Source organism: Erpetoichthys calabaricus, chromosome 3 (assembly GCF_900747795.2).
Source record: "Erpetoichthys calabaricus chromosome 3, fErpCal1.3, whole genome shotgun sequence".
Lineage (NCBI taxonomy): Eukaryota > Metazoa > Chordata > Cladistia > Polypteriformes > Polypteridae > Erpetoichthys > Erpetoichthys calabaricus.
In genome coordinates, this window is record NC_041396.2 from 301,579,291 (window position 1) to 301,606,961 (window position 27,671).

At 42.1% G+C, this 27,671-nt stretch overlaps 1 protein-coding gene across 1 annotated transcript; it reads right to left on the reverse strand.

The window, feature by feature from the left end:
• Positions 1-907: 907 nt before the first annotated feature.
• Positions 908-27,555, reverse strand: LOC114647634 (chymotrypsin-like elastase family member 1). The gene is made up of 8 exons (XM_028796242.2): positions 27,450-27,555; positions 26,585-26,673; positions 22,511-22,611; positions 22,238-22,363; positions 10,328-10,464; positions 9,518-9,663; positions 9,288-9,437; positions 908-1,001 (listed from the first exon to the last, which is right to left on the reverse strand). Exons 1-8 carry the CDS (start codon positions 27,487-27,489, stop codon positions 984-986), a joined length of 807 nt encoding a protein of 268 aa, XP_028652075.1. The 5' UTR covers positions 27,490-27,555; the 3' UTR covers positions 908-983.
• Between the last annotated feature and the right edge of the window lie 116 nt (positions 27,556-27,671).

Sequence of the window (27,671 nt, forward strand, 5' to 3'; positions counted from 1 at the left end):
GGCTCAGTGGTCAGCACTGCACAGCTCAGGTCACATTTCTGTGCCCAGTATTTGGTCCAGTATACTTGACTGTTGCTATACTTCCCTAGCCGTTAGGTACACTTCAAAGATCGTCGCACCATTCGAGTCCATTATAAATTAGTTAAATTTCTCTTTGACTTCAATGCATTTCGCGGAGTTTGTGAATTCCTGAACGTTTTTGTCATCCTTGAGGCCCAGCCATTTCAGAGAGTTTCTCCCATCACTAACGCAGAGCTGTGATTCTTGCACTTGTAAATTGGCCTTTTCTTAATCCCCCTTCTAACATTACCGGACTGTTACTGTTGCTGTCTCCTGTCATTCGGAGTCCTGCCGCCGTCTCTGTGTATCTTCGCACCATCAGAGCCCACTCAGTTTAGTGTCACCTTCCTCGTTGACTTCAATGCATTTCGCCAGGTTTGCTGAGACTCCCAAACGTTTCTCACAGCGCGTCACACTTCACGGGGTCCGCTCGCAGTCACAAGGTAAGATTTCAGTGTTCGAGCAGCAACGAGACTCCCCGATTCCCGAGGGATGTTTTGCCCCCTGCCTGAACTCCTCCTAATTCAGAATTAGATTACAGAAGAGCGCCTTGTGTATTGGTGGGTTGACTGTTGTACGGAACGTGAAGCCGGGGTGTACCTCATAAACTGGCAGCTCAGTGTGGATTTCGCTTTTCCTTTGGCTTATTTGTTTCCTCCTGTGATGTTTTGAAGTTGACACTGACACCCTCTTTTGTTTTGCAGTAACATGTCGATCTGAATTCTCCTACACGACTATACGGGGGTCTGCTCCCTCCAGGACAGCAGAAGCGGGTGACTCGTGCAGCAGTTAACATCCCAACCCGTAAAAAAAAAAAGGAAATAACAAGACAGGCGTGGCCAGAGGGTGACATGCAAACCGTTTATTGAAATTGTTCCGGTTTTCTATTTGATTTTTCAATCCAGCGTGCTGGTCAGTCAGCCTCAGTTCCTGGAGGTGGTCTGTGGGGGGGTGAAAAAGGAAAAGACATCAGTCACTTCAAATGAGTTTGATCAGAACACGGGGACTTGAGAAGGGTGAATGTCACACACACTTTAGGAAGAGAACCACAGACACTTGGAATAAGAGACCAAGTGTGGTGGACACAGTGGCGTAGCTAGGGGGCGGTCCGCACATTTTTGGGGGCGGCATGATTGGCCAAAAGGCTCAGTACAATTCGTGTGCATCACTCAAATATCAGTCATGAATGAAAAAAGTCAAATTCTCTGATTTGTATCCACAAATGCTTCAAAAGTCATTTTCAGACTGTCCTTCTGTGACGGCATCAGACACCGCAGTTGAAATGTAGGAGGCAATAACAAAAATAAACAGAAACATTTACACCGAGAATAATTTCTAGGAAGATAGACAACTAATTTACAATTTATAATTTCGTTTCGTTATCAATCCGAATGCACTCTTACTCTGCGCAGAAAACATCCCCACCTATCACTTGTACACTCCGCTGGTTCTGGTTTTAATTATAATTAGAACACGGCTTCTCAGTGCGTCTGTACGATATTCTTGTCTAGTTGATGCTTATAAATAATTATATGTGAAAAATGGGTGGCGCTGCTGCCTCGCAGTTTGGAGACCTGGGTTTCCTCCGGGTGCTCTGGTTTCCTCCCACAGTCCAAAGACATGCAGGTTAGGTGAATTGGTGATTCTAAATTGTCCCTAGTGTGTGTGTGTGTGTGTGTGTGCCCTGCGGTGGGCTGGCACCCTGCCCGGGGTTTGTTTCCTGCCTTGCGCCCTGTGTTGGCTGGGATTGGCTCCAGCAGAACCCGTGACCTTGTGGTTAGGCTATAGCGGGTTGGTTGATGGATGTGAAAAATGATTGCAGTTTCTCTATATATGAATACATCTATGCAAAAGTGAGCTTAATTTTTCTCTATACAGTACGTCATTTTAATTTTCTATTTAAATTGATTAACATATTCAGATATGTTGGAGGGCGGCAAATTGAAGCCCCGCCCCGCGCGGCACGAACTCGAGTTACGCCACTGCGTGGACAGGAGGACTTGACGGACAATCAAAACTCGACTTGATGACATTTTAGAAGAATTACGGGGACAGGACTAGTGAGCTTTGGTGGGTTGAATGGCCGGTTCTCATCTAAATCTTTATCTAATGTAATTAAGGTGTCGGGGTCTTCTGGTTGGGGGGGGGGGGGTTAGTGTCGTTCAAGCTCACACCTCACAAGAACTCGCTCCAAGTTCAGCTCACACAGATTAAAATCAATACATTCACAGGTCACCATTTCAATTTTGAATTATAGTTCATGTTCAGTTCATTTTGTATTTTTCAAGGAGTGAGAATAAATGACCCATGAGGTTACTTTTTTTCAACTTTGCTTGCCTTATATTAGGCTAGGCGGCACGGTGGCGCAGTGGGTAGCGCTGCTGCCTCGCAGTTGGGTTCGCTTCCCGGGTCCTCCCTGCGTGGAGTTTGCATGTTCTCCCCGTGTCATGCAGGTTAGGTGGATTGGCGATTCTAAATTGGCCCTAGTGTGTGCTTGGTGTGTTTGTGTGTGCCCTGCGGTGGGTTGGCACCCTGCCCGAGATTGGTTCCTGCCTTGTGCCCTGTGTTGGCTGGGATTGGCTCCAGCAGACCCCCCGTGACCCTGTGTTCGGATTCAGCGGGTTGGAAAATGGATGGATGGATACTAGGCTATTACAGTGCTTTTGAGTAAAATACAATAATTAGGAAGACGTTTTTATTTACACTTTATTAATAATTAATAATTAGTCATTAATAAATTAGGTTTGAGATACGATATCTAAGACGTGGCACGTTGTTCAGGCCTACGATAATTAAGTCTCTCGGAGTACGAGGGATAGCGGACTGTGCGTATGTTAATCATACGGTACTTGTGTGTGTTAAAGTGCTGGGGAATAACGTGCTGTGTATGCATCTTTCATACGGTACTTATGCAGTGAGGGTCTGAGTGTGTGTGCCAGTCCTAAAGTGCGACAGGAGACCAAACCGGTAACAAACTTGACGAGTACGCTTACCCTTAAAGAAAATATGTAACGGGTAAGTAGAGGGAACTACACCTCCGAATTTCGTCACGGGACCTCCAGGTAGCTCGTGCCACTGTTGACGTCAAAGAGCGGCACAAATGAGATCTACATGGGAGATGTTGTGCAAGAGGACACCACAATCACAGATTGTCCATGAACACCTACTGTAGGCGATCGATCAGGGGTCTCATGTATAAACGGTGCGTACGCACAGAAATGTTGCGTAAGAACGTTTCCACGTTCAAATCGCTATGTGTAAAACCTACACTTGCCGTAAAGCCACGCACTTTTCCACGGTACCTCATACCCTGTCGTACGCAAGTTCTCCGTTAGGTTTTGCAGACTGGCGGCACCCAGCGTCAAAGCAGTGCTACTGTTCCTGTGTGGTTACCCTCTCTTAGATCCACATCCACGACGGCGGCTCAAGTGCTCCTTGTAGAACTGTTTGTACTTATAAGTTACAGTGAGGTAATTGTACTTATGATACAGTTATAATATTGCACAACCTGAGCCACTTTATAAAGCGCGTATGTACATATGATGACGATATCATTTTTAAGATGAAATGCAGCAAAATATGTTGATTATATTATACAGATAAAACTTTAACGACACGGTGCTGCTGCGCTAGCGAGCTTGAGCTTCGTTCACGGTTTGTTCCTGCCTCGCGCTGTATTCTTGTTGGTGAGGACGCGACACTGGAAGGATAGATGGATAGAATAATTAAAACATGTACTATGAAGATATTTCAATGTTTCTTAAAAGTTTTGAAGAATCGGCGTTCTAAGCTCACAGATGGCTTCACGTCTATTACAGAGCTGATTGTGTGGCGATTGGAAATTTGGAGAAAGAAAAGTAAGGACAGGAATTGGAGGTTAGTACGTTTGAAAGAGACAGTACTTCTGTAATAAAGTATTTCATTGAAGGTCGCGTATGGCGCAGCAAGCATCTTGCGTGAGACTTGAACAAGCACTGCGCCACTGTGTTCCCATGTTTAATAACACGCTTTAACTCCTATCATCATGAAAAAGATATCACGTATACATCTCAGTATTTTAATTACTCAGAGAGCTGTAATATTACGAACGTAATGGATTCTGTGTGCTGTCGGAGGAAGAGCACGTAGTGATTCACACACAGAGCACAAAGAAGATCAAATACACAACAAAGCATTTAATGTGCTACTTTAGTTACGATGGGATTTGAGAAACTAGTAAATTAAACGATTTTAAGATGAAGTTTATGATGTTCTTCTTTAATGACAAAATAAACTACGTGATTAAAGTGGAAATTTCGAGATTAAAGTTGACATTTCGTGCTTTTTTTCCCCACTGTGTGCCTATATTTTTTTTCACTGTACCCTAATAATCTTTCATACGACACTCAGACAGTGGACTACGACACTCGCCTTTTCACGCCAACTTTGATACGTGACAACTTTTTTATTTCGGGCACTGTGCGACTTTCTGAACTTGAGCTTTCGAGTTTCTCCAACACGCTATGTCACTCGATCAACTTCCTTTTGTTGTTTATATCACTGTTTAAACCAACAGATAGTACGCTTTTTCTTTGCCTCCATTTGGTATTCGCTGAAATTCTTCTATTTTTCCTCGTACTTTTGCCATTGCCTTTTCACAGAACGCTAGGCTTAAGGGCTATTTATATTGATTTGCATATTCAAAGAGGCGTAATTCTGGGAGGAGTTAGGGCGAGACAGCAGGCGCGTGCACGTGCATTTATTTCCACGCTGACCGGGATTTGAAGAACGCGGAAGTTGGCGAACGCACAGATTCCTGCATCAGGATTTTTCTGTGCATACGCACATTTCGGCTTTTGTGCTTACGTCATGTTATAGTGCGAAATCTACGCACGGCATTATGCATGAGGCCCCAGGACTTCTGGAATGACGTGCTCTGGATGGACCAGACAAACGCCGAGTTATTTGGCCACAGTACCAGAGGGTCATGTTTGTCGAAAATCATAAAAAAACAACATTTGATTAGAAGAACCTGATTCCAGCTTGGTGGTTGGTGGTGGTGGTTTGATTTCCAAGAAAACTATGAAAACTCACGAGCGACATTTTTTGTGTTCTTGGGTTCCCATGAAATCGTGACGTCCATCATTCTCAAAACGTGAACTCTTACTCCTCGCTTGGGTGTGAGTGAGTGTTGTACCGACTACTTCTCATGTCCTACTCTGTGGTCGGGCAAATTCTTATCTCCGTCTGACGTTTTAGGGCAGTTCCTAGGAGTAATTCGGTGACTCTTGATAAGTACAGGCACTGGTCGTGGTATGTCTCAGGAAAACTTGCATTAGTGATGAGAGAAAGAGACAAGTTTCAATACGCATGTTGACGACTTCGTATTCACGAAGCCAGTTCAGGATGAGCCGAGTCCCTTTATCTGACACGCGCGTGGAGTCATTTAGTGCTTGGAAGGACATGACTGAATTAGAGCAGTTGGTTACACTTCTTCAATTCACGGTTCATTACGCAAGTGCATGATGTGATTCATCTCTCCCGTCCTTGCAAGTTACTAATAAACAGACCCTCGGAGTCTGGGCTCTGCTCCACTCGATTCTCCTTGGTTCTCTTATCAACACCTCGCCTTGAGCTAAGGTAGCAGCGGGACTGGGTCAAGAAAATTAAAACGCATCCCGAGGGGGCCAACAGTGAACTTGAATATCAGACGTTCAGTATAATCAACTGTAGAATCAAATCAAGAAGATCGTACTTGACAGTAAAAATAAACCGTCACACATAAGCTGACCCTAAAATTCGTTTAACAAGCAATTTCATATTAGCGAAACGCAAAACTCACCAAAGAGTTTCTTCGGATCTTAAGGTTGGAACACAAGGAATATGGCTCCCTAAAACCTCATTCACACTTCCATGCTTACCTGTGGCCTCTTCTGCAGTTCTGTGTGCTGCGTGCTTCTCGTTGACATCCCCATGGAGGGGTGCGTTACGTTCTTTGTTTTGTTTTGTTTTTTTTAAATGTGACACACTGCAAATTTTTTAATATTAAGACACACCAAAACTAACCACTGCGCACAATAATGCGTTTCCTGACTACACAGAAAGCTGCTGCCACCAAAACCATCATCCCGCACCATTATCAAGAAACTGCCTTATCCTAGTTGAGGGTATGCACACTTTGGCTGATTTTTAAAGTTTTTTAAATAATTACTTTTAAAGAAGATGCATATGAAACAGCTCCTTAAAATTTGCTTCCAGGATGGGAACTTTCTTGTGTTAATGGCACAGATGCCTCTGGAAGTGAAGGGCAATTTTTTTTTTTCTGTGAAGCAAAACACTTTGTGCTGCTCTGAATTCACCTCGGGTGAGTCGCGTCACTTTCAAAATCAATTTGGGTGAGTCGTCCCACTCTGGAATCAACTCAAGACGAATTGCATCGCTCAAGATTCGATCAGCCAAGTCGCACCACATTGAAATCAACTCAGCTGTGTCGCGACGCTCCAAAATCAACTCGGGCACACCACACCACTTCGAAATCAACTAAAGAAGCTTCAGGGGCCCATCCAGGATTAGGGTCCCAGAAGCTTAAACTTCAATAGTTTTATAAAAGACCGACCCCTGGATGCGACTCAACCAAGTCGATTTTGGAGCGGCACGACTTACATTGCTTAAAAAATATGGCTGTCTACTATATGAGAAAGGGTTTAAAAAATAATAATAGAAATATACTGTACTTTAAAACAAAATAATAGTTAAAAATGAAATGGAGTTTTAAAAAATAATAAAAAATTAAAAGGCAGCACGGTGGCGCAGTTGGTAGCGCTGCTGCCTCGCAGTAAGGAGACCTGGGTTAGCTTCCTGGGTCCTCCCTGCGTGGAGTTTGCATGTTCTCCCCATGTTCTCGCCGGTTTCCTCCCACAGTCCAAAGACATGCAGGTTAGGTGCATTGGCGATTCTAAATTGTCCCTATGTGTGTGTGTGCTTGGTGTGTGTGTGCCCTGCAGTGGACTGGCACCCTGTCCAGGTTTGTTTCCAACCTTGCGCCCCTTGTTGGCTGGGATTGGTTCCAGCGGACCCTCGTGACCCTGTGGTTAGGATATAGCAGGTTGGATAATAGATGGAAGGATAAAAATTAAATGGAAGAAGGGGTTTAAAAAATAATAATATAAATAATATATTGTAATTTAATACAAAATAATAGTTAAAAATTAAATGGAGTTTTAAAAAATAATATAAATAATATTAATAAAAAAATAATAGTAAAAATTAAATGGGAGAAGGGGTATAAAAATAATAATATAAATAATATACTGTAATTTAATACAAAATAATAGTTAAAAATTAAATGGAGTTTTAAAAAATACTAATATAAATAATATTAATAAAAAAATAATAGTAAAAAATAAATGGGAGAAGGGGTATAAAAATAATAATATAAATAATATATTGTAATTTAATACAAAATAATAGTTAAAAATTAAATTGAGTTTTAAAAAATAATAATATGAATAATATTAATTAAAAAAATAATAGTAAAAAATAAATGGGAGAAGGGTTTTAAAAAATAATAATATAAATAATATACTGTAATTTAATACAAAATATAGTTAAAAATTCAATGGAGTTCTGCGGTGGGTTGGCACCCTGCCCAGGATTGTTCCCTGCCTTATGCCCTGTGTTGGCTGGGATTGGCTCCAGCAGACCCCCGTGACCCTGTGTTCGGATTCAGCGGGTTGGAAAATGGATGGATGGATGGATTCAATGGAGTTTTAAAAAATAATAATATAAATAATATTAATAAAAAAATAATAGTAAAAATTAAATAGGAGAAGGGGTTTAAAAAAATAATAATATAATTAATATATTGTAATTTAATACAAAATAATAGTTAAAAATTAAATGTAGTTTTAAAAAATAATAATATGAATAATATGAATAAAAAATAATGGGAGAAGGGGTTTAAAAAATAATAATATAAATAAAATACTGTAATTTAATACAAAATAATAGTTAGAAATTACATGGAGTTTTAAAAAATAATAATATAAATAATATTAATAAAAAAATAATAGTAAAAATTAAATGGGAGAAGGGGTTTAAAAAATAATATAAATAATATACTGTAATTTAATACAAAATAATAGTTAGAAATTACATGGAGTTTTAAAAAAATCATATAAATAATATAAATAAAAAATAATAGTAAAAATTAAATGGGAGAAGGGGTTTAAAAAATAATAATATAAATAATATACTGTAATTTAATACAAAATAATAGTTAAAAATTAAATGGAGTTTTAAAAAATAATAATATAAATAATATTAATAAAAAAATAATAGTAAAAATTAAATGGGAGAAGGGGTTTAAAAAATAATATAAATAATATTGTGTAATTCAACACAAAATAAGAGTTAAAATAAAAAGAATAATTTTGTTTAAAAAATAATAATATAAAAAAATATAGTGTAATTTAATAAAAAAAATAGTAAAAATAAAAATGAAATGGGAAAAGGGGTTAACAAATAATATAAGTAAACTGAAGAAACTGAGAGTGAAGTCTATGGTGACAGGATATTGTTATGAGAAAAGGTGCTGAGCGAGGTCGTCATCATCATATTATTATTATTATTAGAAACTCTGTAAATTGTGTGAAGAGGGGATATTTTGTGACAAGAATCTGAAGCTCCACGAATGATCATCTGAACTGAGTCCATATGTGCGCCGTACAACAGAGCCTGATTCTGCTGCTTATCCCGAGACTCCAAGTGCCTTCTCTGGGGCTGAGGGTGCCTGTGCTGCCTGATCTTATCATATAGTTAATGGCTTTCTGTGTCCCGCACGTGTGCGCTTGAAGGCTCAGGTGACGGTAATTCCTCTGTCAAGACAGGGGGTGGCACTGCATACTAACAACCTCCCCTCTCTCTTCTTCCTCTCCTGCAGCCAAGGATGATTGACAGATCATTCCAGCTGATCTCACTTCCTCCACCTGGACCCGCCTCTTCCTTCCCGAATGCCTCAAATGCGGAAGAGCTGCCAGTCGACCTTAGGTGGAAGTCGGTGACAACTCTTTCTGGCGTGTTAACATGTTTTGTTTTTTATTGTTGCTGTAGTGAATTATACGGGGTGCCAAGCACAGCTGATGTTCCAGGACCCTGTGGTGGGACCGGCTCCTGTGCCAGTGATGTAGAATGAGTTACAGAGACAGTCAATGGACTAAGCAGGACAGCCGCCCACTCCCCCCACTTACTTCCTCTATCCAGTTAATGTAGGCCGAGACCCGAGTGAACACTGTTGGCTTCATTTGGACGTTGCAGCCGCTGGCTGAGACGAAGCTGGTCACCCCATGGACCTGGTATCTTCCGTTGACTTGGCAGTTCAGTGGTCCACCAGAATCCCCCTGAGAAGGTTGAAATGTCAGTAAGATTCGGGTGGTAGGAATTCAATGCAGGATGACCCACCATTAGAATCACAGCTTACCTGGCAGCCGGACCTCACGCCGTCTCCACCCGCACACACCATGGTGCTCTTCACGGTGGAGCCCCACCAGTTGCTTCTAGAGCATGTTGCATAGTCCACCACGGGCAGGTAGGCCTGCTGGAGTGTGGGGGAAATCTGCCCATTAGCTGCATTCAAAATCAGAAGAAAAAGAATTGTAATCACCTATGATGGAATTGAACACTTGCTCTATCTTTGGAGGACCAACTGGGCCCATTTTTTTTTTAAGGGGATCTGGTAGGAGCCCTCAAGTTGGCCATGGCAAAACACCTCAATACAAAAGAGATCAGTGCCATCTTTGTTGGCCAGCGCCCTGCCATTGTGGCCTAATGTTGTAGTAATAGGTCTTCCTCAGGAGAGAAAGGGGGGGGGGGGCTGGAGTTTATCCCAGCATGCACCAGTACTATGCAGGATGAATAGGCGCAGACAAAACAGGGTTGGGAGGGGGGGCAATTTATTAACACCAATCCAAATAACCTGCGTCAAAATTTTGAGGCACCCGGAGGAGGACCCACCTGGACACGGGGAGAACATGCAAACCCCACCCAGGAAGTGAACCCTGGTCTCCTTACTGTGAAGGGCCGCAGCACAACCATAGCAGCACCAGGCCCACTGTCATAACGTAAAAATAAAAGAAGAACATTGAATACATGTCTAAAATTCCCCCCTAAAAAAAATGCAACAAAAGGAAGCCTTAACGCAGATTCATGACACCCCCCCCCCCTCCAAAAATACCCCAAAGTAGCCCAAGGCTCTGAGCCCGTAGCAACATGTCTGACATTCACTACTCACTTCTGGTCATCCCCCAGCCGGAAATGTAGCAGAGATTGTTATTGGGAAGGATCTGCCCATTGGCTGGTAGCACCCCCAGCTGGACGTAGGAGTTGATAGTGGCGGCCGATGCCAGCTTCAGCACTGCAATGTCATACCTGGGGGGAAAGGAAGAGGAGATCACTTGAGCGGCGTGGGCAACGTGTCACAAATGTTACGGACGCTGAGCACAATGAGTGGCTCACTCTGGAATCTCACATTCAAAGCTCCTAGAAGAGAGGGAGGGCAGTTGGGGGGCTCATTGTTATCTCAGTCTGGCATTCCTCTAAACGCAGGCGTGCCAACCGTTATGCTGTGAACTTTAGCTTCAGAAATGTTTCGGGCAGCAAAAGTGCTCCTCAATGCTGTGTGTGAGTGAATGATGAATTGTCCCACTGAAGGATGAAAGTGGCAGTTGGTGGAGGGGGGTTCCCTGTCAGGTTGGGGGATTCATCTATACTAATAAAAGGCAAAGCCCTCACTGACTCACTGACTGACTCACTCATCACTAATTCTCCAACTTCCCGTGTAGGTAGAAGGCTGAAATTTGGCAGGCTCATTACTTACAGCTTACTTACAAAAGTTAGGCAGGTTTCATTTCGAAATTCTACGCGTAATGGTCATAACTGGAACCTCTTTTTTGTCCATATACTGTAATAGAGTGCACCTCGATGGCCGTGGGAGGCGGACTTGCGTATTGCGTCATCACGCCACCCACGTAATCACGTGAACGGACTGTGAACAAAGTACGTACAAAACAAGGAAGTGCCCCAAAGAGCGCTGAAGAAAACATTCATTACACAATTGAGAAGGCAGCGAAACAATAAGAAGCGAAGCACGGTGTAAACCGTAAGTTTAAATTAAGTTTATAGAAATGCTCCCGCTACCGTTTGCAATACCATATTCGCGACATACAAGTTTAATGAGAAGACATGGGTATAAACGAGACTTTGGATCACTTTGTAACGGAGTTAAAATTGCTGTAGCAAGAAACTTTTAAGTGCCAGGTCTTAGCTAACATTAAATAAAGCCGTGGACATCGCAACATCACACAAGAGAGCGCCTCACGTGAACTGACTGAACTTTGAGGCAAGATTGCTTTTCTTCTGTACAACTATACGTTGCATTCTCAACAGTAAGCTTGCACAGCTTGGTCATATTACAACCGGAGTGCTGAACTGACAACGTGGTATACAAAGAGAACTATAACAATCATAATAAACGAACAAAAAAACAGCGGAGAACCCGTGGATTAAATAAAAAGGCTGCTTCCGTTGGCGAAACAAGGAAAAAGGAAAACCTTATATGGCGTTCGTTTATAAAACAGCGGAAAAGCTGTGTTAAGGCTGCTTCACAAAAAAACAGCAGAGCGCTTTATATGAGCAGGCAGTCAGCTAAAGAAGGGAATCAATAAATAACTATAATCGTAATAAACGAACCAAAAATAGCGGAGAATCCGTGGACTACATAAAGGAAATGGGTACCTGAACAGAAAAGTGAGTCTCAAATACCTACACAATAACTATAACAATCGTAATAAACGAACAATAAAAGAATACAGAACTAATAAGCAAGGAGAAAGGACGGCCTTATATGGCGTTCGTTTATAAAACAGCGGACAGGCTGTGTAAAGGCATCTTCACAAAAAAACAGATCCTTAACAAATTGTTATTGGTATATTTTCCCTCAATTTAAAAAGGTTTCTTTTCTTCTTAATAAAAACTTAAAAGCAGTACTTTGCCGCTGCGAAGCGCATATATATATATATACAGTAATCCCTCCTCCATCGCGGGGGTTGCGTTCCAGAGCCACCCGCGAAATAAGAAAATCCGCGAAGTAGAAACCATATGGTTATTTTTATATTGTCATGCTTGGGTCACAGATTTGCGCAGAAACACAGGAGGTTGTAGAGAGACAGGAACGTTATTCAAACACTGCAAACAAACATTTGTCTCTTTTTCAAAAGTTTAAACTGTGCTCCATGACAAGACAGAGATGACAGTTCCGTCTCACAATTAAAAGAATGCAAACATATCTTCCTCTTCAAAGGAGTGCGTATCAGGAGCACAGAATGTCACATAGATAGAGAAAACAATCTCTAGTAAACAAATCAATAGGGCTGTTTGGCTTTTAAGTATGCGAAGCACCGCGGCACAAAGCTGTTGAAGGCGGAAGCTCACACCCCCTCCGTCAGGAGCAGAGAGAGAGAGAGAGAGAGAGAGAGAGAGAGAGAGATAGAGAGAGCGAGAGACAGATAAAATAATCAATACGTGCCCTTCGTGCTTTTAAGTATGCGAAGCACCGTGCAGCATGTCTTTTCAGGAAGCATCACAAAAGATAGCAACGTGAAGATAATCTTTCAGCATTTTTAGACGAGCGTCGTATCGTCTAGGTGTGCGAACAGCCTCCCTGCTCAATCCCCATATGTCAGGATCACAGATAGTCAGCGCAAGAGAGAGAGAAAAGTAAGCTGGGTAGCTTCTCAGCCATCTGCCAATAGCGTCCCTTGTATGAAATCAACTGAGCAAACCAACTGAGGAAGCATGTACCAGAAATTAAAAGACCCATTGTCCGCAGAAACCCGCGAAGCAGCGAAAAATCCGCGATATATATTTAAATATGCTTACATATAAAATCCGCGATGGAGTGAAGCCGCGAAAGGCGAAGCGCGATATAGTGAGGGATTACTGTATATATATATATATATATGTAGGTATGTATATGTATGTGTATATATATGTAGATATGTAAATATGTATATGTATATATATGTGTCTGTATGTGTATATATATATATATGTGTGCATGTATGTGTGTATATATATATATATATATATGTATGTATATGTATGTATGTGTACAGTATACTGTATGTATATATGTATATGTGTGTGTGTATGTATGTGTGTATATGTATATATATGTAGATATGTGTATATATGTGTATGTATATTTATGTTTACATAACCTCTTTAACACACTACTTCTCTGCTGCGAAGCACGGGTATTTTGCTAGTACAGTATTGGATAAAAGTCAACTGTATTTAGTTGTGGCATATGTCAGCCAGAAGAGGGCAGTATATCCCTATCTAGTCATCCATTTTATGAATTTGCTTCATTGAAGTTCTGGCAGGGACAAAATCCTGGGCATGGGCGCCAACCAATTGTATAGCACAATCACACACTCCCCCTCATACTGGACCGTGTTAGGAAAACTTGGAGACCAGGAGGGAATTACAGACTAGCGTCGTCTCTAGTCGGGTCTCCTCTTTTCTTCTGCTTGATCCTAATGCAGAAGGAACAGACAGACAGACTGCTGTCACCGTCCTGCTCCACTGACAGACTGAGGAGATCGTTCCTCCATCACACTATGCGACTCTTCAATTCCACCCGGGGGGTAAACGTTAACATTATACAAAGTTAATGTCTGTTATACCTGCATTGTTATCACTCTTTAATTTAATATTGTTTTTTATCAATATGCTGCTGCTGGAGTATTTGAATTTCCCCTTGGGATTAATAAAGTATCAAACTGTTCTTTATTCAGCTGTCAGTCAATCCAAAATGCTGCTGCAAGAATTGTTACAAGAACAAGAAAATACGAACACATAACCCCAGTCCTCAAGTCCTTACACTCGCTCACGGTTAAGTTTAGGGCAGATTTCAAAATCCTCCTTTTAACATATAAAGCCTTAAATGGCCGAGGTCCAGCTTACTTGTCTGAACTTATCATGACTTACAAACCTGAGCGCATATTAAGATCTCAAGATGCCGGTCTGCTTAGGATTCCAAGGATTAATAAAATAACAGTGGGAGGTCGAGCTTTTAGTTACAGGGCCCCTAAACTGTGGACTGGTCTGCCTGCTACTATAAGAGATGCCTCTTTGGTCTCAGCTTTCAAATCCCGGCTGAAGACTCACGACTTCAGTTTAGCACACCCTGACTAGAGCTGCTGATCATCTGTACAGACTGCATGTCTGTTGTTACTCATTAGCACTAAAACATAAGTAACATGATAGTTAGAGTTTGTTACTAACCCTCCTCAACTGTTCTGTTTCTCTTCTCAGTACTCAAATGTGCCACTATGTTATCACTATTAGTTCTTTTACTTTTCATGACCAACTCCCCTTACTGCACGTCCCTGTCCCCCTGTCCTCTATTGTGAATAAAATAAAAACATAAAATTGTGAATTTCCCCTTGGGATTAATAAAGTATCTATCTATCTATCCTGCCTACTATACTACAAATTAATATCTATCTATGTATCTATCTATCTATGATATAGTGCCTTTTCTATCTATCTATCTATCTATCTATCTATCTATCTATCTAATCAGTCTCAACACATGAGGGGGCCACTTCACCAAGATGGCTCTGCTCACTGTGGATGACACATGACAGCAGGCCAGAGCTACCAACATGTCTTCTGTGCCCAATCCTGCTAGACCTCTCCTCTGCCTTTGACTCCTTGCCACTTTCTCTGCCCTTGGCATCCCTGGCATTGCCCTCTGGTGCTTTGAGTCCTTCTCCTTGAGAAGATCATACTCTGTGTCCTGGCGTGGAGAGAAGTCTAGGATGCAGCAAGCAAGTACTGGGGTGCCCCGTGGCTCATTGCAGGGTCCTCTCCTCTTCTCCCTGTACACCTCCTCAGTAGGACCCACCATCCTAGAATCTCACTGATACCTCAACCTGGATGACGGAGCACCATCTCCAGCTCAGCCTGGCAAAGATGGACCTTCTTGTTATCTAATCTGTGTTCAGCTCAGCTCATTACCGATGACCGGTGACTGATGACCAGCTGACCTACAGGGTCCATGTTACATTATAATGGTAGGCGCCACCATGAGTGGCAGCCTTTCCAGCAGCTCCGTGTATGACTTTATATTTCTACCTTTTTCTCTATTTCACTGTTAACTCCTACCACTTTCTTTTATGTGGACTCGTTCCCTGGACATTTTTACTACTTGGACATGGATTTTTACACGCTGAGACTCATCTATTCAGGTAGTCAGCTTTTAGAGCTGAGAACAAATGCCCGCGCCGGTGTGGTTCCCTATTTACCTGACAAGGTAAGAAGGTCGTATTGTGGCAGCAGAGCCGGTGCTAAGATAAAAGCCAAGTGTTTAGCTAGAAAGTGGCACTACAAACCTTTCGTGCCATCTGTGATCCTGAGAAATGTGAACTCAATCTCAAATAAGATCGATGAACTGGCTGCGCTGGTGAAAAATGTCAGGACCTACAGAGAATGCAGTTTGTTGTGTTTTTGCGAAACGTGGCTAACTAACACCATCCCAGATGCTAACGTGGAGCTACCCGGGTTTAGCACCGTTAGAGCGGACAGAGATGCAAGTACCTGTGGTAAGCACAAAGGAGGAGGACTCGCTCTCTATGTTAATACACGGTGGTGTCACTCTGGACATGTTAACGTCAAAATCTCCACTTGCTGCAGGGACATCGAACTGTTGGCCGTAAGTCTACGTCCCTACTATTTGCCCAGAGAGTTTGGACATGTCATTGTTGTTATTGTATACATTCCTCCTCGGGCGGACGTGGAGATAGCGAGTGACATCATCCATTCTGCTGTTGCTAAACTACAAACGCAGCACCCTGAGGCGCTTGTGCTAATCGACTTTAGCCATGTGACGCTGGACAAAACATTACCTGCATTCTCCCAGTATGTGGACTGCAACACCCGGGGAAATAGGACTATTGATTTACTGTATGCAAACGTTAAAGACGCATACAGTGCCACCCCGCTGCGTGCGCTTGGGAAAGCAGATCATAACCTGGTTCTGCTTCAGCCTCACTACAAACCAAAAGTGAGAGTCCTACCTGTAACCACACGATCATTCAGGAAGTGGACCCCGGAGGCTGAGAATACTCTGAGAGAATGTTTTGGAACTACAGACTGGGATATCCTGCAGGGATCACATAGTGAGAACATTGAGGAAGTTGTTGACTGCACTACTGACTACATCAACTTCTGTATGGACATTGTAGTTCCAGTAAGAACAGTACACTGCTATGCTAACAACAAGCCATGGATTACAAGTGACATCAAGGGCCTTTTGAACCAGAAGAAAAGAGCTTTTAAAGACGGTGATCAGCATGAGCTCAAGCGCGTGCAGAAGGAACTCCGAGTCCAACTCAGGGCGGCGAAGGAGCAGTACAGGAGAAAGCTGGAGCAGAAGTTGCAGAATAACAGCATGAAGGAAGTGTGGGATGGGATGAAGATCATCACTGGCTGCAGCTCGAAGCGGGGTACCACCATTGAGAGAGACGTGAAGAGAGCAAACCAAATGAACAACTTCTTTAACAGGTTTGACCACCCTAACCCACTCTCACTCTCACCTCGGAGTATTGCACCCTCCACACATCCTTCTGCTGATACCAGCATAGGAAAGACATCCCCACCCATAATTACAACAGCGCAGGTGAGCAGAGAGCTGAGGAGACTTCGTGCCAGCAAAGCAGTGGGTCCAGATGGAGTATCGCCACGACTGCTGAAGGTCTGTGCATCGGAGCTGGGGGGTCCTCTACAGCGCATCTTCAACCTGAGCCTGGAACAGGGGAGAGTCCCGAGGCTTTAGAAAACATCTTGTATCACCCCAGTCAGTCCCAAAGGTATCACGTCCTAGTGAGCTGAATGACTTCCGGCCTGTTGCTCTGACATCACATGTGATGAAGACCATGGAGAGGCTACTGCTTCACCACATTAGGCCACAGGTTCAACACGCCCTTGACCCTCTGCAGTTCACATACTAGGAGAAGGTGGGAGCGGAGGATGCCATCATCTATATGCTACACTGATCCCTCTCCCACTTGGACAGAGGCAGTGGTGCTGTAAGAATTATGTTTCTAGACTTCTCTAGCGCCTTCAACACAATCCAACCTCTGCTCCTCAGGGACAAGCTGACAGAGATGGGAGTAGATTTATACCTGGTGGCATGGATCGTGGACTACCTTACAAACAGACCTCAGTATGTGCGTCTTGGGAACTGCACGTCTGACATTGTGGTCAGCAGCACAGGAGCGCCGCAGGGGACTGTACTTTCTCTGGTCCTGTTCAGCCTATATACATCAGACTTCCAATACAACTCGGAGTCCTGCAACGTGCAAAAGTTCACTGATGACACTGCGATCGTGGGCTGCATCAGGAGTGGGCAGGAGGAGGAGTATAGGGACCTAATCAAGGACTTTGTTAAATGGTGCGACTCAAACCACCAACACCTGAACACCAGCAAAACCAAGAAGCTGGTGGTGGATTTTAGGAGGCCCAGACCCCTCCTGGACCCCGTGATCATCAGAGGTGACTGTGTGCAGAGGGTGCAGACCTATAAATATCTGGGAGTGCAGCTGGATGATAAATTAGACTGGACTGCCAATACTGATACTCTGTGTAAGAGAGGACAGAGCTGGTTATACTTCCTTAGAAGGCTGGCGTCCTTCAACATCTGCAATAAGATCCTGCAGATGTTCTATCAGACGGTTGTGGCGAGCGCCCTCTTCTATGCGGTGGTGTGCTGGGGAGGCAGCATTAGGAAGAAAGACGCCTCACGCCTGGACAAACTGGTGAGGAAGGCAAGCTCTATTGTAGGCACAGAGCTGGACAGTTTGACATCTGTGGCAGAGCAATGGGCGCTGAGCAGACTCCTGTCAATCATGGAGAATCCACCGCATCCACTGAACAGGATCATCTCCAGACAGAGGAGCAGCTTCAGCGACAGACTGTTGTCACCGTCCTGCTCCACTGACAGACTGATGAGATCGTTCCTCCATCACACTATGCAACTCTTCAATTCCACCCGAGGGGGGTAAATGTTAACATTATATAAAGATATTGTCTGTTATACCTGCCTCACACTCTCCACCTTGCACTTTTTAACTTGCACTGTGTTTTTAGCAGTCTGCTGCTGCTGGAGTATGGGAATTTCCCCTTGGGATTAATAAAGCATCTATCTATCTATCTATCTATCTATCTATCTATCTATCTATCTATCTATCTATCTATCTATCTATCTATCTATCTATCTATCTATCTACTGCAGCCTCTTGGTCTTTAAGGTTCACCCTAAACAACATCCACATGACCAGAGCGTATCTGACAGAGTATGCCACACAACTCCTGGTCCAGGCTTTGGTCTTGTCATGTCTGGACGAATGCAACTCTCTGCTGACAGGGTCGCCAAGTCACTTCAGATGATTCAAAGTGCAGTGGCACGTCTGGTGTTCAGCTAGAAAGGATGGGCACATGCCACTCCTCTTCTCGCATCACTACACCGGCTTCCAGTAGCAGCACATATTAAGTTCAAATCTTTGATGCTTGAACAATGCACAAGAATTGTGGAACTCATCCTCAGGTAATGAATCACAGCGCAAATCAAATGAATGAGAGTCATGAGACTCATTCTCGGGTAATAATTCAATTTGCAAATCAAATAAACGATAATTGTGCAGCTTGTTTTTGGGTAATGATTTCGTTTGCAGATCAAATGGGTGATAATCATGTGACTGGTTCTTGAGTAATGATTCACTTCACCAATCAAATGAATGGGAATCATGTGATTCATTCTTCGGGTAATAATTCTGTTTGCAAATGAAATGAATGATAATTGGGAGACTCCTCCTTGAGTAAGGATTCACTTCTCAAATCAAATAAACAAGAATCGTGTCACTTGTTCTCGAATACTGATTTTCTTTATGAATCAAATTAAAATAACTCTTTCTCAGGTAATGATTCAGTTGCCACAGCAAATGAACGACAATTGTGCAACTCGCTCTTGAGTAAAGATTCACTTTGAGAATCAAAGCATGAGAATCGTGTGGCTCATTCACGGGTAATAATTCAGTTTGCAAATCAAATTAACAATAATTGTGCAACTCGTTATATGTTTATGACTCGCTTCACAAATGAGATAAACAAGAATCATGTCACCTGTTCTTGAGTAATGATTCACTTTATGAATCAAATTAAAATTGTTCGACTCTTTTTCGGGTAATAATTCAGTTTGCAAATCAAATGAATGGTAATCATGCAACTCGTTATTGGGTAACGATTCACTTCACAAATCAAATTAACAGCAATCATGTCACGTGCTCTTGAGTAATGCACAACTCTTTCTTGGGTAATGATTCATTTCACAAATCAAATGAACAAGAATCATGCAGCTCGTTCTCGGGTAATGATTTAGATGGCAAATCAAAACAACAAGAATTGTGTGACTCTTTCTCGGGTAATAATTCAGTTTGCAAATCAAATGAATGGCAATCATGGGACCTTTTCTTGAGTAAAGATTCACTTCACCAATCAAATTAATGAGAATTGTGTGGCTCATTCTCGGGTAATAATTCAGTTTTTCACATCAAATAAACGATTGTCATGCAAATTGGCTGACGATTCACGTCACAAATCAAATAAACAAGAATCATGTCACTTGTTCTCGGGTAATGAGTCACTTTATGAATCAAATTAAAATTGCATGACTTGTTCTTGGGTAATGATTCATTTGACAAATCAAATGAACAAGAATTGTGCAGCTCGTTCTTGGGTAATGATTTAGATGGCAAATCAAAACAACAAGAATTGTGTGACTCTTTCTCGGGTAATAATTCAGTTTGTAAATCAAATGAATGGCAATCATGTGACCTTTTCTTGAGTAAAGATTCACTTCACAAATCAAATGAATCAGAATCGCATGGCTCATTCTCGGGTAATAATTCAGTTTTCACATCAAATAAATGATAAATGCGCAACTCTTTATTGGGTGATGATTCACTACATGAATCGAATGAGAATTGTGCAACTTATTCCGTAGCAATAATTCAGTTTGCAAATCAAAGGAACAATAATTGTACCACTCGTTCTTGAGTAATGATTCACTTTGCAGAATCAAATTAATGACAATGGTGTGGCTCATTCTCGGGTAATAATTCAGTTTTTCACATCGAATAAATGATTATCATGCAAATTGGCTGACGATTCACATCACAAATCAAATAAACAAGAATCATGTCACTTGTTCTTGGGTAATGATTCACTTTATGAATCAAATTAAAATTGCATGACTTGTTCTCGGGTAATGATTCATTTGACAAATCAAATGAACAAGAATCATGCAGCTCGTTCTCGGGTAATGATTTAGATGGCAAATCAAAACAACAAGAATTGTGTGACTCTTTCTCGGGTAATAATTCAGTTTGCAAATCAAATGAATGGCAATCATGGGACCTTTTCTTGAGTAAAGATTCACTTCACCAATCAAATTAATGAGAATTGTGTGGCTCATTCTCGGGTAATAATTCAGTTTTTCACATCAAATAAACGATTATCATGCAAATTGGCTGACAATTCATGTCACAAATCAAATAAACAAGAATCATGTCACTTGTTCTCGGGTAATGATTCACTTTATGAATCAAATTAAAATTGCATGACTTGTTCTCGGGTAATGATTCATTTGACAAATCAAATGAACAAGAATTGTGCAGCTCGTTCTCGGGTAATGATTTAGATGGCAAATCAAAACAACAAGAATCGTGTGACTCTTTCTCGGGTAATAATTCAGTTTGCAAATCAAATGAATGGCAATCATGGGACCTTTTCTTGAGTGAAGATTCACTTCACAAATCAAATAAACAAGAAGGATGCCACTTGTTCTCGAGTAATGTGCAACTCTTTCTCGGGTAATGATTCATTTGACAAATCAAATAAACAAGAATCATGTCACCTGTTCTCGGTTAATGATTCACTTTATGAATCAAATTAAAATTGCACAACACATTCTCAGGTAATGATTTCATTTTCGAATCAAATGAACGAGAATCGTGTGACTCGTTCTTGGGTAATGATGCAGTTCAAACTTGAAAGGATCAGCAAATGACAATAAGCCATAAAAAAGTGTGTGTTAAATTAAAGTTAAAAGCTAATAATTGTTAGACTATTTTCATAGGGTTTCATTTTGAGTGACCAATTTGTTGAATGCACAAATTAGTTTAATATTATGTTCATAGGTTCTCTCTAAAACGACTCCTATGACAAACTAAAAAACAAAACACAAACTCATTTTGATGTGAAGGGGACTTCTCTGTATTGTACTTGTAGTTCTCATTTGCCTTCATGGTTTTGGTACTCCACCCCGCCACAAGGAACACATTGTTTTGAGGGACATGATGAAGAGCTGAAGATGTTGCCCCTGGCGTTCAAATTCCAAAGGTCTCAGTTCAATTCAGCTGGAACAACAAGAAGTCCAATCTACGGTGCTTCTGCCCCCCCAGCTTATAGTAGTTCAAGGACCCGCTTGTAACGTCCTGGTGCCAGGACATCTTCAGGGGTCTTGCGGTGTCTGTGTCTCAGTGGGTCAGAGGAACGACACCATATCAGGTGGGTGGTCACAATGCTTTGTCTCATCAGTCTACATGGCTGGGGTGCTGATGGGCCCGCCGTCGAGTCGTTGGTGATGATCTGTTAGATTCTGACCTTGCTCTGGTTTCATTAAATTGATTTAGGACTTTTATTAGATTTGTTCTTTGGATTCTGTGGATTTATTTAAAGCTAGTTTTTTGTTTGAATATTTGGTCATTTTGAGAGTTTTGTACATGTTTTTGAATTCTCTTCATAATTAAAGTAATTCTATTTTTGGCCAGGGTTTTGGTGGTTCTCTCCCTTTTTGGCATTACGACAATCTTACACCATAAATATGAAAACTGTGAGTCATGTGAGAGCCCCCTGAATGGCCTCCTACTGTGCCACTGATTACATCCATCCACTTCCTAAACCAAAATAAGGGGCGCAGGGAGACGAGGCAAAGCCTACACTGGCAACATCAGGTGGGAGACCGCCAGATCAGGAACACCTCCTCAAAAAGCAGTTGCATTGGGATTCTCCTACTTACCCGGCTGCCACGTTGTTGCTGTTCCAGTAGGGGTGGATGAAGATCCTCTGCACGCTGATGTACTGCTCGGTGCCATCATTGCTGTTGATGTTGTGATCGCCGAGCACCACGCGGAAAGTCATCGATCTGTAAAACAGTAGACAGGATCAGAGAGGATGAGAGTGGAGTGGAGGTCAAAGAGGTCCGGGCAGGGGAGGGGGTCCTCCTGACAGGTTCATGTCTTTGACAGTAACCCCCCCCCCGCCTCCCATATATATAAAGCCTTAACAGCACCTGTCAACACAGTGAGCCGCAGTCATCACCCAGTTGGTCTTGATCAGAGTCCCTCCACAGGTGTGGTACCAGTAGCTGCCTGACATGTACTGGAGCGAGATCTGCAGGGGACATGAAGAAGAGGAGAAGAAGGTCACAAAGAGGCGTTAGTTACACAGTCGGCCGAGAAAGCAGTGAGACCCCTTCACTTTCTGCACACTTGATTGTGTTGTGGATTTCTTTGAACTGGATACATTTGCCATTATTGCCCACCATTCTACACACATTTCTTCTTTATTTTTAATAGATTTGTAAAAATGTCTAAAATCCTCACTTTGTCATTCTGGGGGTATTGAGAGTTACTTGATGAGGTAAAGAATTTACTGCAACAGAGCGACATGTGAAAAAAATGAAGGGGGCTGAAGATGTGGTGAAGATGCAGGATATTCAAGTACCACTTGAGACGGGCAGCCGAGCATCAGACGGATGAAGGAGGACGAGTGAAGAGGGCACCAAACGGGAGCCAGTGATAAAGATGGACAAGGTGGGCTGATTGGTGTTACTAAACTGGCTCGTGTGTGTGGGGTGTGTGTTTGTGAGTGTATGTGAGTGATGAGGGTGTGTGTAAGTGTGTGTGTGTGTGTGTGTGAAAGTGTGTGTGCTTGTGGATGTGAATGTGTGTGTGCAAGTGTGTGTGTGTGATGAGGATGTGTGTAAGTGTAGTGTGTGTGTAAGTAAGTGTGTGAGTGTGTGCACATATGCATGTAGGTGTGTGTGGGGGGGATGTGTATGTGCATGAGGGTGTGTGTGTGTGTGTGAGTGTGTGTATTTGCCCTGTGATGGACTGGCACCCTGTCCAGGTATCATTCCTCCCTTGACCCCAGTGCTTCCTGAACTGGCTCCAGCTTCCCCACGACCCTGCTCAGCATAATCAGGTTTACAAAATGAATGGATGAAGGGCTAAATATACAAATTATAAAGGGAACCAGTGATGAATGAGAATGAAAACCTGAATGAGCAGAGCGATCCCAACACTAACTAGCAAGTCGTCCAATAAGAATATTTCATAACTACCCTTCTAAGGTGGGTTGAAGTCAAAGTAATCAACGTAGACCTCAGCATTCACATTTGCAGTGCACCATCTGTTAGAATAGATTTTGTAATGCAGATAGTAATAAAATGCATTGTATTTGTAATTCCAACAAATGGCGCATCACAAACAGTTGTAGCAATAATATGCATTACTGCAAATGTTTCTGATGCACCATCTGTTGGAATGACAAATGCAATGTGTTTTACTGCCACACATGTTTGTGATGCATCATCTGTTGGAATGACAGAGACATAGCAATTGAATGAATATACAGCATATATATTAACAGCAATACTATGCATTATGATGCAATGCATATGTCTGTTTTATATGCCATTGCATTTGGGATTCGTAAAAGCTGTATTAATGTTTGTGATTCACCATCTGTTGGAATGACAGATACAATACATATATCTATCATATGCAACTTGGTATGGGATTCGTAAAAGCTGTATTCATGTTTGTGATATTCCATCAGTTGGAATAGCAAATGCAATGCATATCACAAATATTTGTAGTAATAACATGCATTACTATAAATGTTTGTGATGCACCATCTGTTGAATCATCTGTTGAAATGACAAGTGTAATGCATTTTATTACTGCAAATGTTTTATTGTGCCTCTTCTGTTGGAATAACAGAGTCATAGCAGCCAAACAGATACACAGACACTTGTTCTTTTCTTAAGTTGGACTAGCTATGCTACCCATCTAAGATGGATTGAAATTTCAATGTAGAACTCCGTGTTTACGCCTGCAGTGCAGTATCTCTTGGGACATATTTTGTAACACATATGGTAATAAAATGCATTGCCTTTTTCATTTCAACAGATGGTGCAACACATTTACAGCAATAAAATGCCTTATGTTTCATATGCAATGCATATGTTTCTGTTATATGTCATTTGATATGGGATTGGTAAAGGCAGAGTTAATATTTCTGATGCTTTATCTCTATGAATGACAAATGCAATGCATATCACATTTGTAGTAATATAATATTGCACTACTACAAATGTTTGTGATGCACCGTCTGTTGGAATTGGAATGACAGAGACATAGCAACCAAAGGGACACCAATACACACACGTACAGACACTTTTATTATGTTGAATTAGGCATGCTACCCGTCTAAGATGGGTTGAAATCTCAATGTAGACCTCAGCGTTAATGTTTGCAGTGCACCATCTATTGGAATGTATTTTGTAATACATGTTGTAATAAAATGCATTGCATTTGTTAATTGAACAGATGGCACATTACATACATTTGTAGAAATAAATACATAACTGCAAATGTTTCTGATGCACCATCTGTTGAAATGACAAATGCAATGCGTTTTATTGCTACAAATGTTTGTGATGTGCCATCTGTTGGAATGGCAGAGACACAGCAACTGAATAGACACAGACACCTACCCTTTATTTAAGTTGGACTAGCCGTGCTACCCATCAAAAATGGGTTGGAATTTCAACATAAACCTCTGCGTTAACGTCTGCAGTGCACCATCTGTTGGAATGTATTTTGTAATGCATGTTGTAATAAAATACACTGCATTTTTCATTCCAACAGATGGCGCATGCATGCATTGTATTACTGCAAATGTTTGTGATTTACCATTTGTTGGAATGACAGAGACATAGCAACCACACAGACACAGATACACAGACATACAGACACTTGTCCTTTTGTTGTGTTGGACTAGCCGTGCTACCCATCTAAGATGGGTTGAAATCTCAATGAAGACCACAGCGTTAACATTTGAAGATGCACCATCTGTTTTGTAATGCATGTTGTAATAAAATACACTGCATTTTTCATTCCAACAGATGGCACATGCATGTATTGCATTACTACAAATGTTTTGTCATGCACCATCTGTTGGAATGACACAAACATAACAACTGAATAGACACATACACCTGCCCTTTATTTAAGTTGGACTAGCTGTGCTACCCGTCTAAGATGGGTTGAAATCTTAATGTTTACCTCAGCGTTAATGTCTGCAGTGCACCATCTATTGGAATGTATTTTGTAATACATGTTGTAATAAAATGCATTGCATTTGTTAATTGAACAGATGGCACATTACATACATTTGTAGAAATAAATACATAACTGCAAATGTTTCTGATGCATCATCTGTTGAAATGACAAATGCAATGTGTTTTATTGCTACAAATGTTTGTGATGTACCATCAGTTGGAATGACAGAGACATAGCAACCAAAGAGACATACAGACACTTGTCCTTCTGTTGTGTTGGACTAGCCGTGCTACCCGTCTAAGATGGGTTGAAATCTCAATGTAAACCTTAACATTAACGTCTGCAGTGCACCATCTGTTGGAATGTATTTTGCAATGCATGTTGTAATAAAATACACTGCATTTTTTATTCCAACAGATGGTGCATGCATGCATTGTATTACTACAAATGTTTGTGATGTGCCATCTTATGGAATGACAGAGACATAGCAACCAAACAGACACAGATACACAGACATACAGACACTTCTTTTGTTGTGGTGGACTAGCCGTGCTACCCATCTAAGATGGGTTGAAATCTCAACGTAAACCTTAACATTAACGTCTGCAGTGCACCATCTGTTGGAATGTATTTTGTAATGCATGTTGTAATAAAATACACTGCATTTTTTATTCCAACAGATGGTGCATGCATGCATTGTATTACTACAAATGTTTGTGATGTGCCATCTTTTGGAATGACAGAGATATAGCAACCAAACAGACACAGATACACAGACATACAGACACTTCTTTTGTTGTGGTGGACTAGCCGTGCTACCCATCTAAGATGGGTTGAAATCTCAACGTAAACCTTAACATTAACGTCTGCAGTGCATCATCTGTTGGAATGTATTTTGTAATGCATGTTGTAATAAAATACACTGCATTTTTTATTCCAACAAATGGCGCATGCATGCATTATACAGACACAGATGTAGTAAGAACTGACATGTGCCGTCATCACAGCCTGTTTACCTGCCACGGCCAGGAGTTCCGGCGGGCTTCCTCTCCTCCCACCACTCGCTCGTCCAGGTCCTTGAGTAAAACTGGCCGTTCAGCATGGCCTGCAGGAGAATTGAGGACATGTGGCCATTAGAAGATGTGTGGCAAACAGATCAGCTCGTGACATGTTTGATAGGCACTTTGTGACACTTCCGTGAATAAATGACATTTATATAGCGCTTCTCTCACAACTCAAAGAGCTTTACATAGTGAGAGGGGAGCCACCACTGTGCAGCGCCCACCTCACCGCACATGAGCTTTTAGGTGGTGAAGAGGTGACTGAGATTTTTACAATAGAAGGGACATGGGATGAGTAGGGGGCCTGAATGACCAGACGGTGGTGACCATCGGGATACGCCCCACTCCCTTCAAAGGATGCCCACCGATCTTTAAAGACCATAGAGAGTGAGGACCTCGGTTTTATGTCGCATCCAAAGGATGGCACCGGTTTTTACAGCTCAGTGTCCCCCTGTCACTGCATTGGGATCCACTCACCGACCACGGGGTAAGGCGCCCCCTGCTGGCCTCACCGACTCCAGCTCAATTTCTTTCCTAGATGGTCTCCCATCCGAGTGCTGACCCGACCCAGTCATGCTTAGCTTGGGGTGGTTGAGCTGTTCTGGCCATTAAAGGAGACGCCTAAATGACAACGTCTTCTGAAGGCTTGGGCTTCACATGCTGCAGGTCACGGTCCTCACCTACTCCTCCACCTTCATGCATACAAATATTTCAGGAGGAAACCTGAATGCTGCCCTGCTTGGGCTCAGCTGCTCCCACGCATGCTCAGCTGCACATTCAGACCCCCGAGACCTCCGACTCCAGACTTAAAGCAGCTTACCCAGCACTGCGAGGCACAAGAGCAACACGACTCCCAACATTTTGACACTTGGACGTCTCCAACTGCACGGTGGGTCACCGCCGCCTGGCCAGCCCTTTTATGGAGATTTGTGACAACTGGAAAAATCTCGTTGAGCGGGTTAATGATTGACTCCTCACAATCTGGAGTGACTTGACTAGTTCTTTGTGGGAACGGAGCATCTGGTGTCCAATGTGCCGCTCG

Bases quoted from the DNA above. Each gene is read 5' to 3' on its own strand.
- LOC114647634 (XM_028796242.2), bottom strand. From the start codon at position 27,489: ATGTTGGGAGTCGTGTTGCTCTTGTGCCTCGCAGTGCTGG. The intron at 22,612-26,584 runs GTAAACAGGCTG...TGTCCCCTGCAG, and splicing joins GGAACTCCTGGCCGTGGCAG to ATCTCGCTCCAGTACATGTC. The intron at 9,664-10,327 runs GTGAGTAGTGAA...TTTTGAATGCAG, and splicing joins CGGCTGGGGGATGACCAGAA to CTAATGGGCAGATTTCCCCC.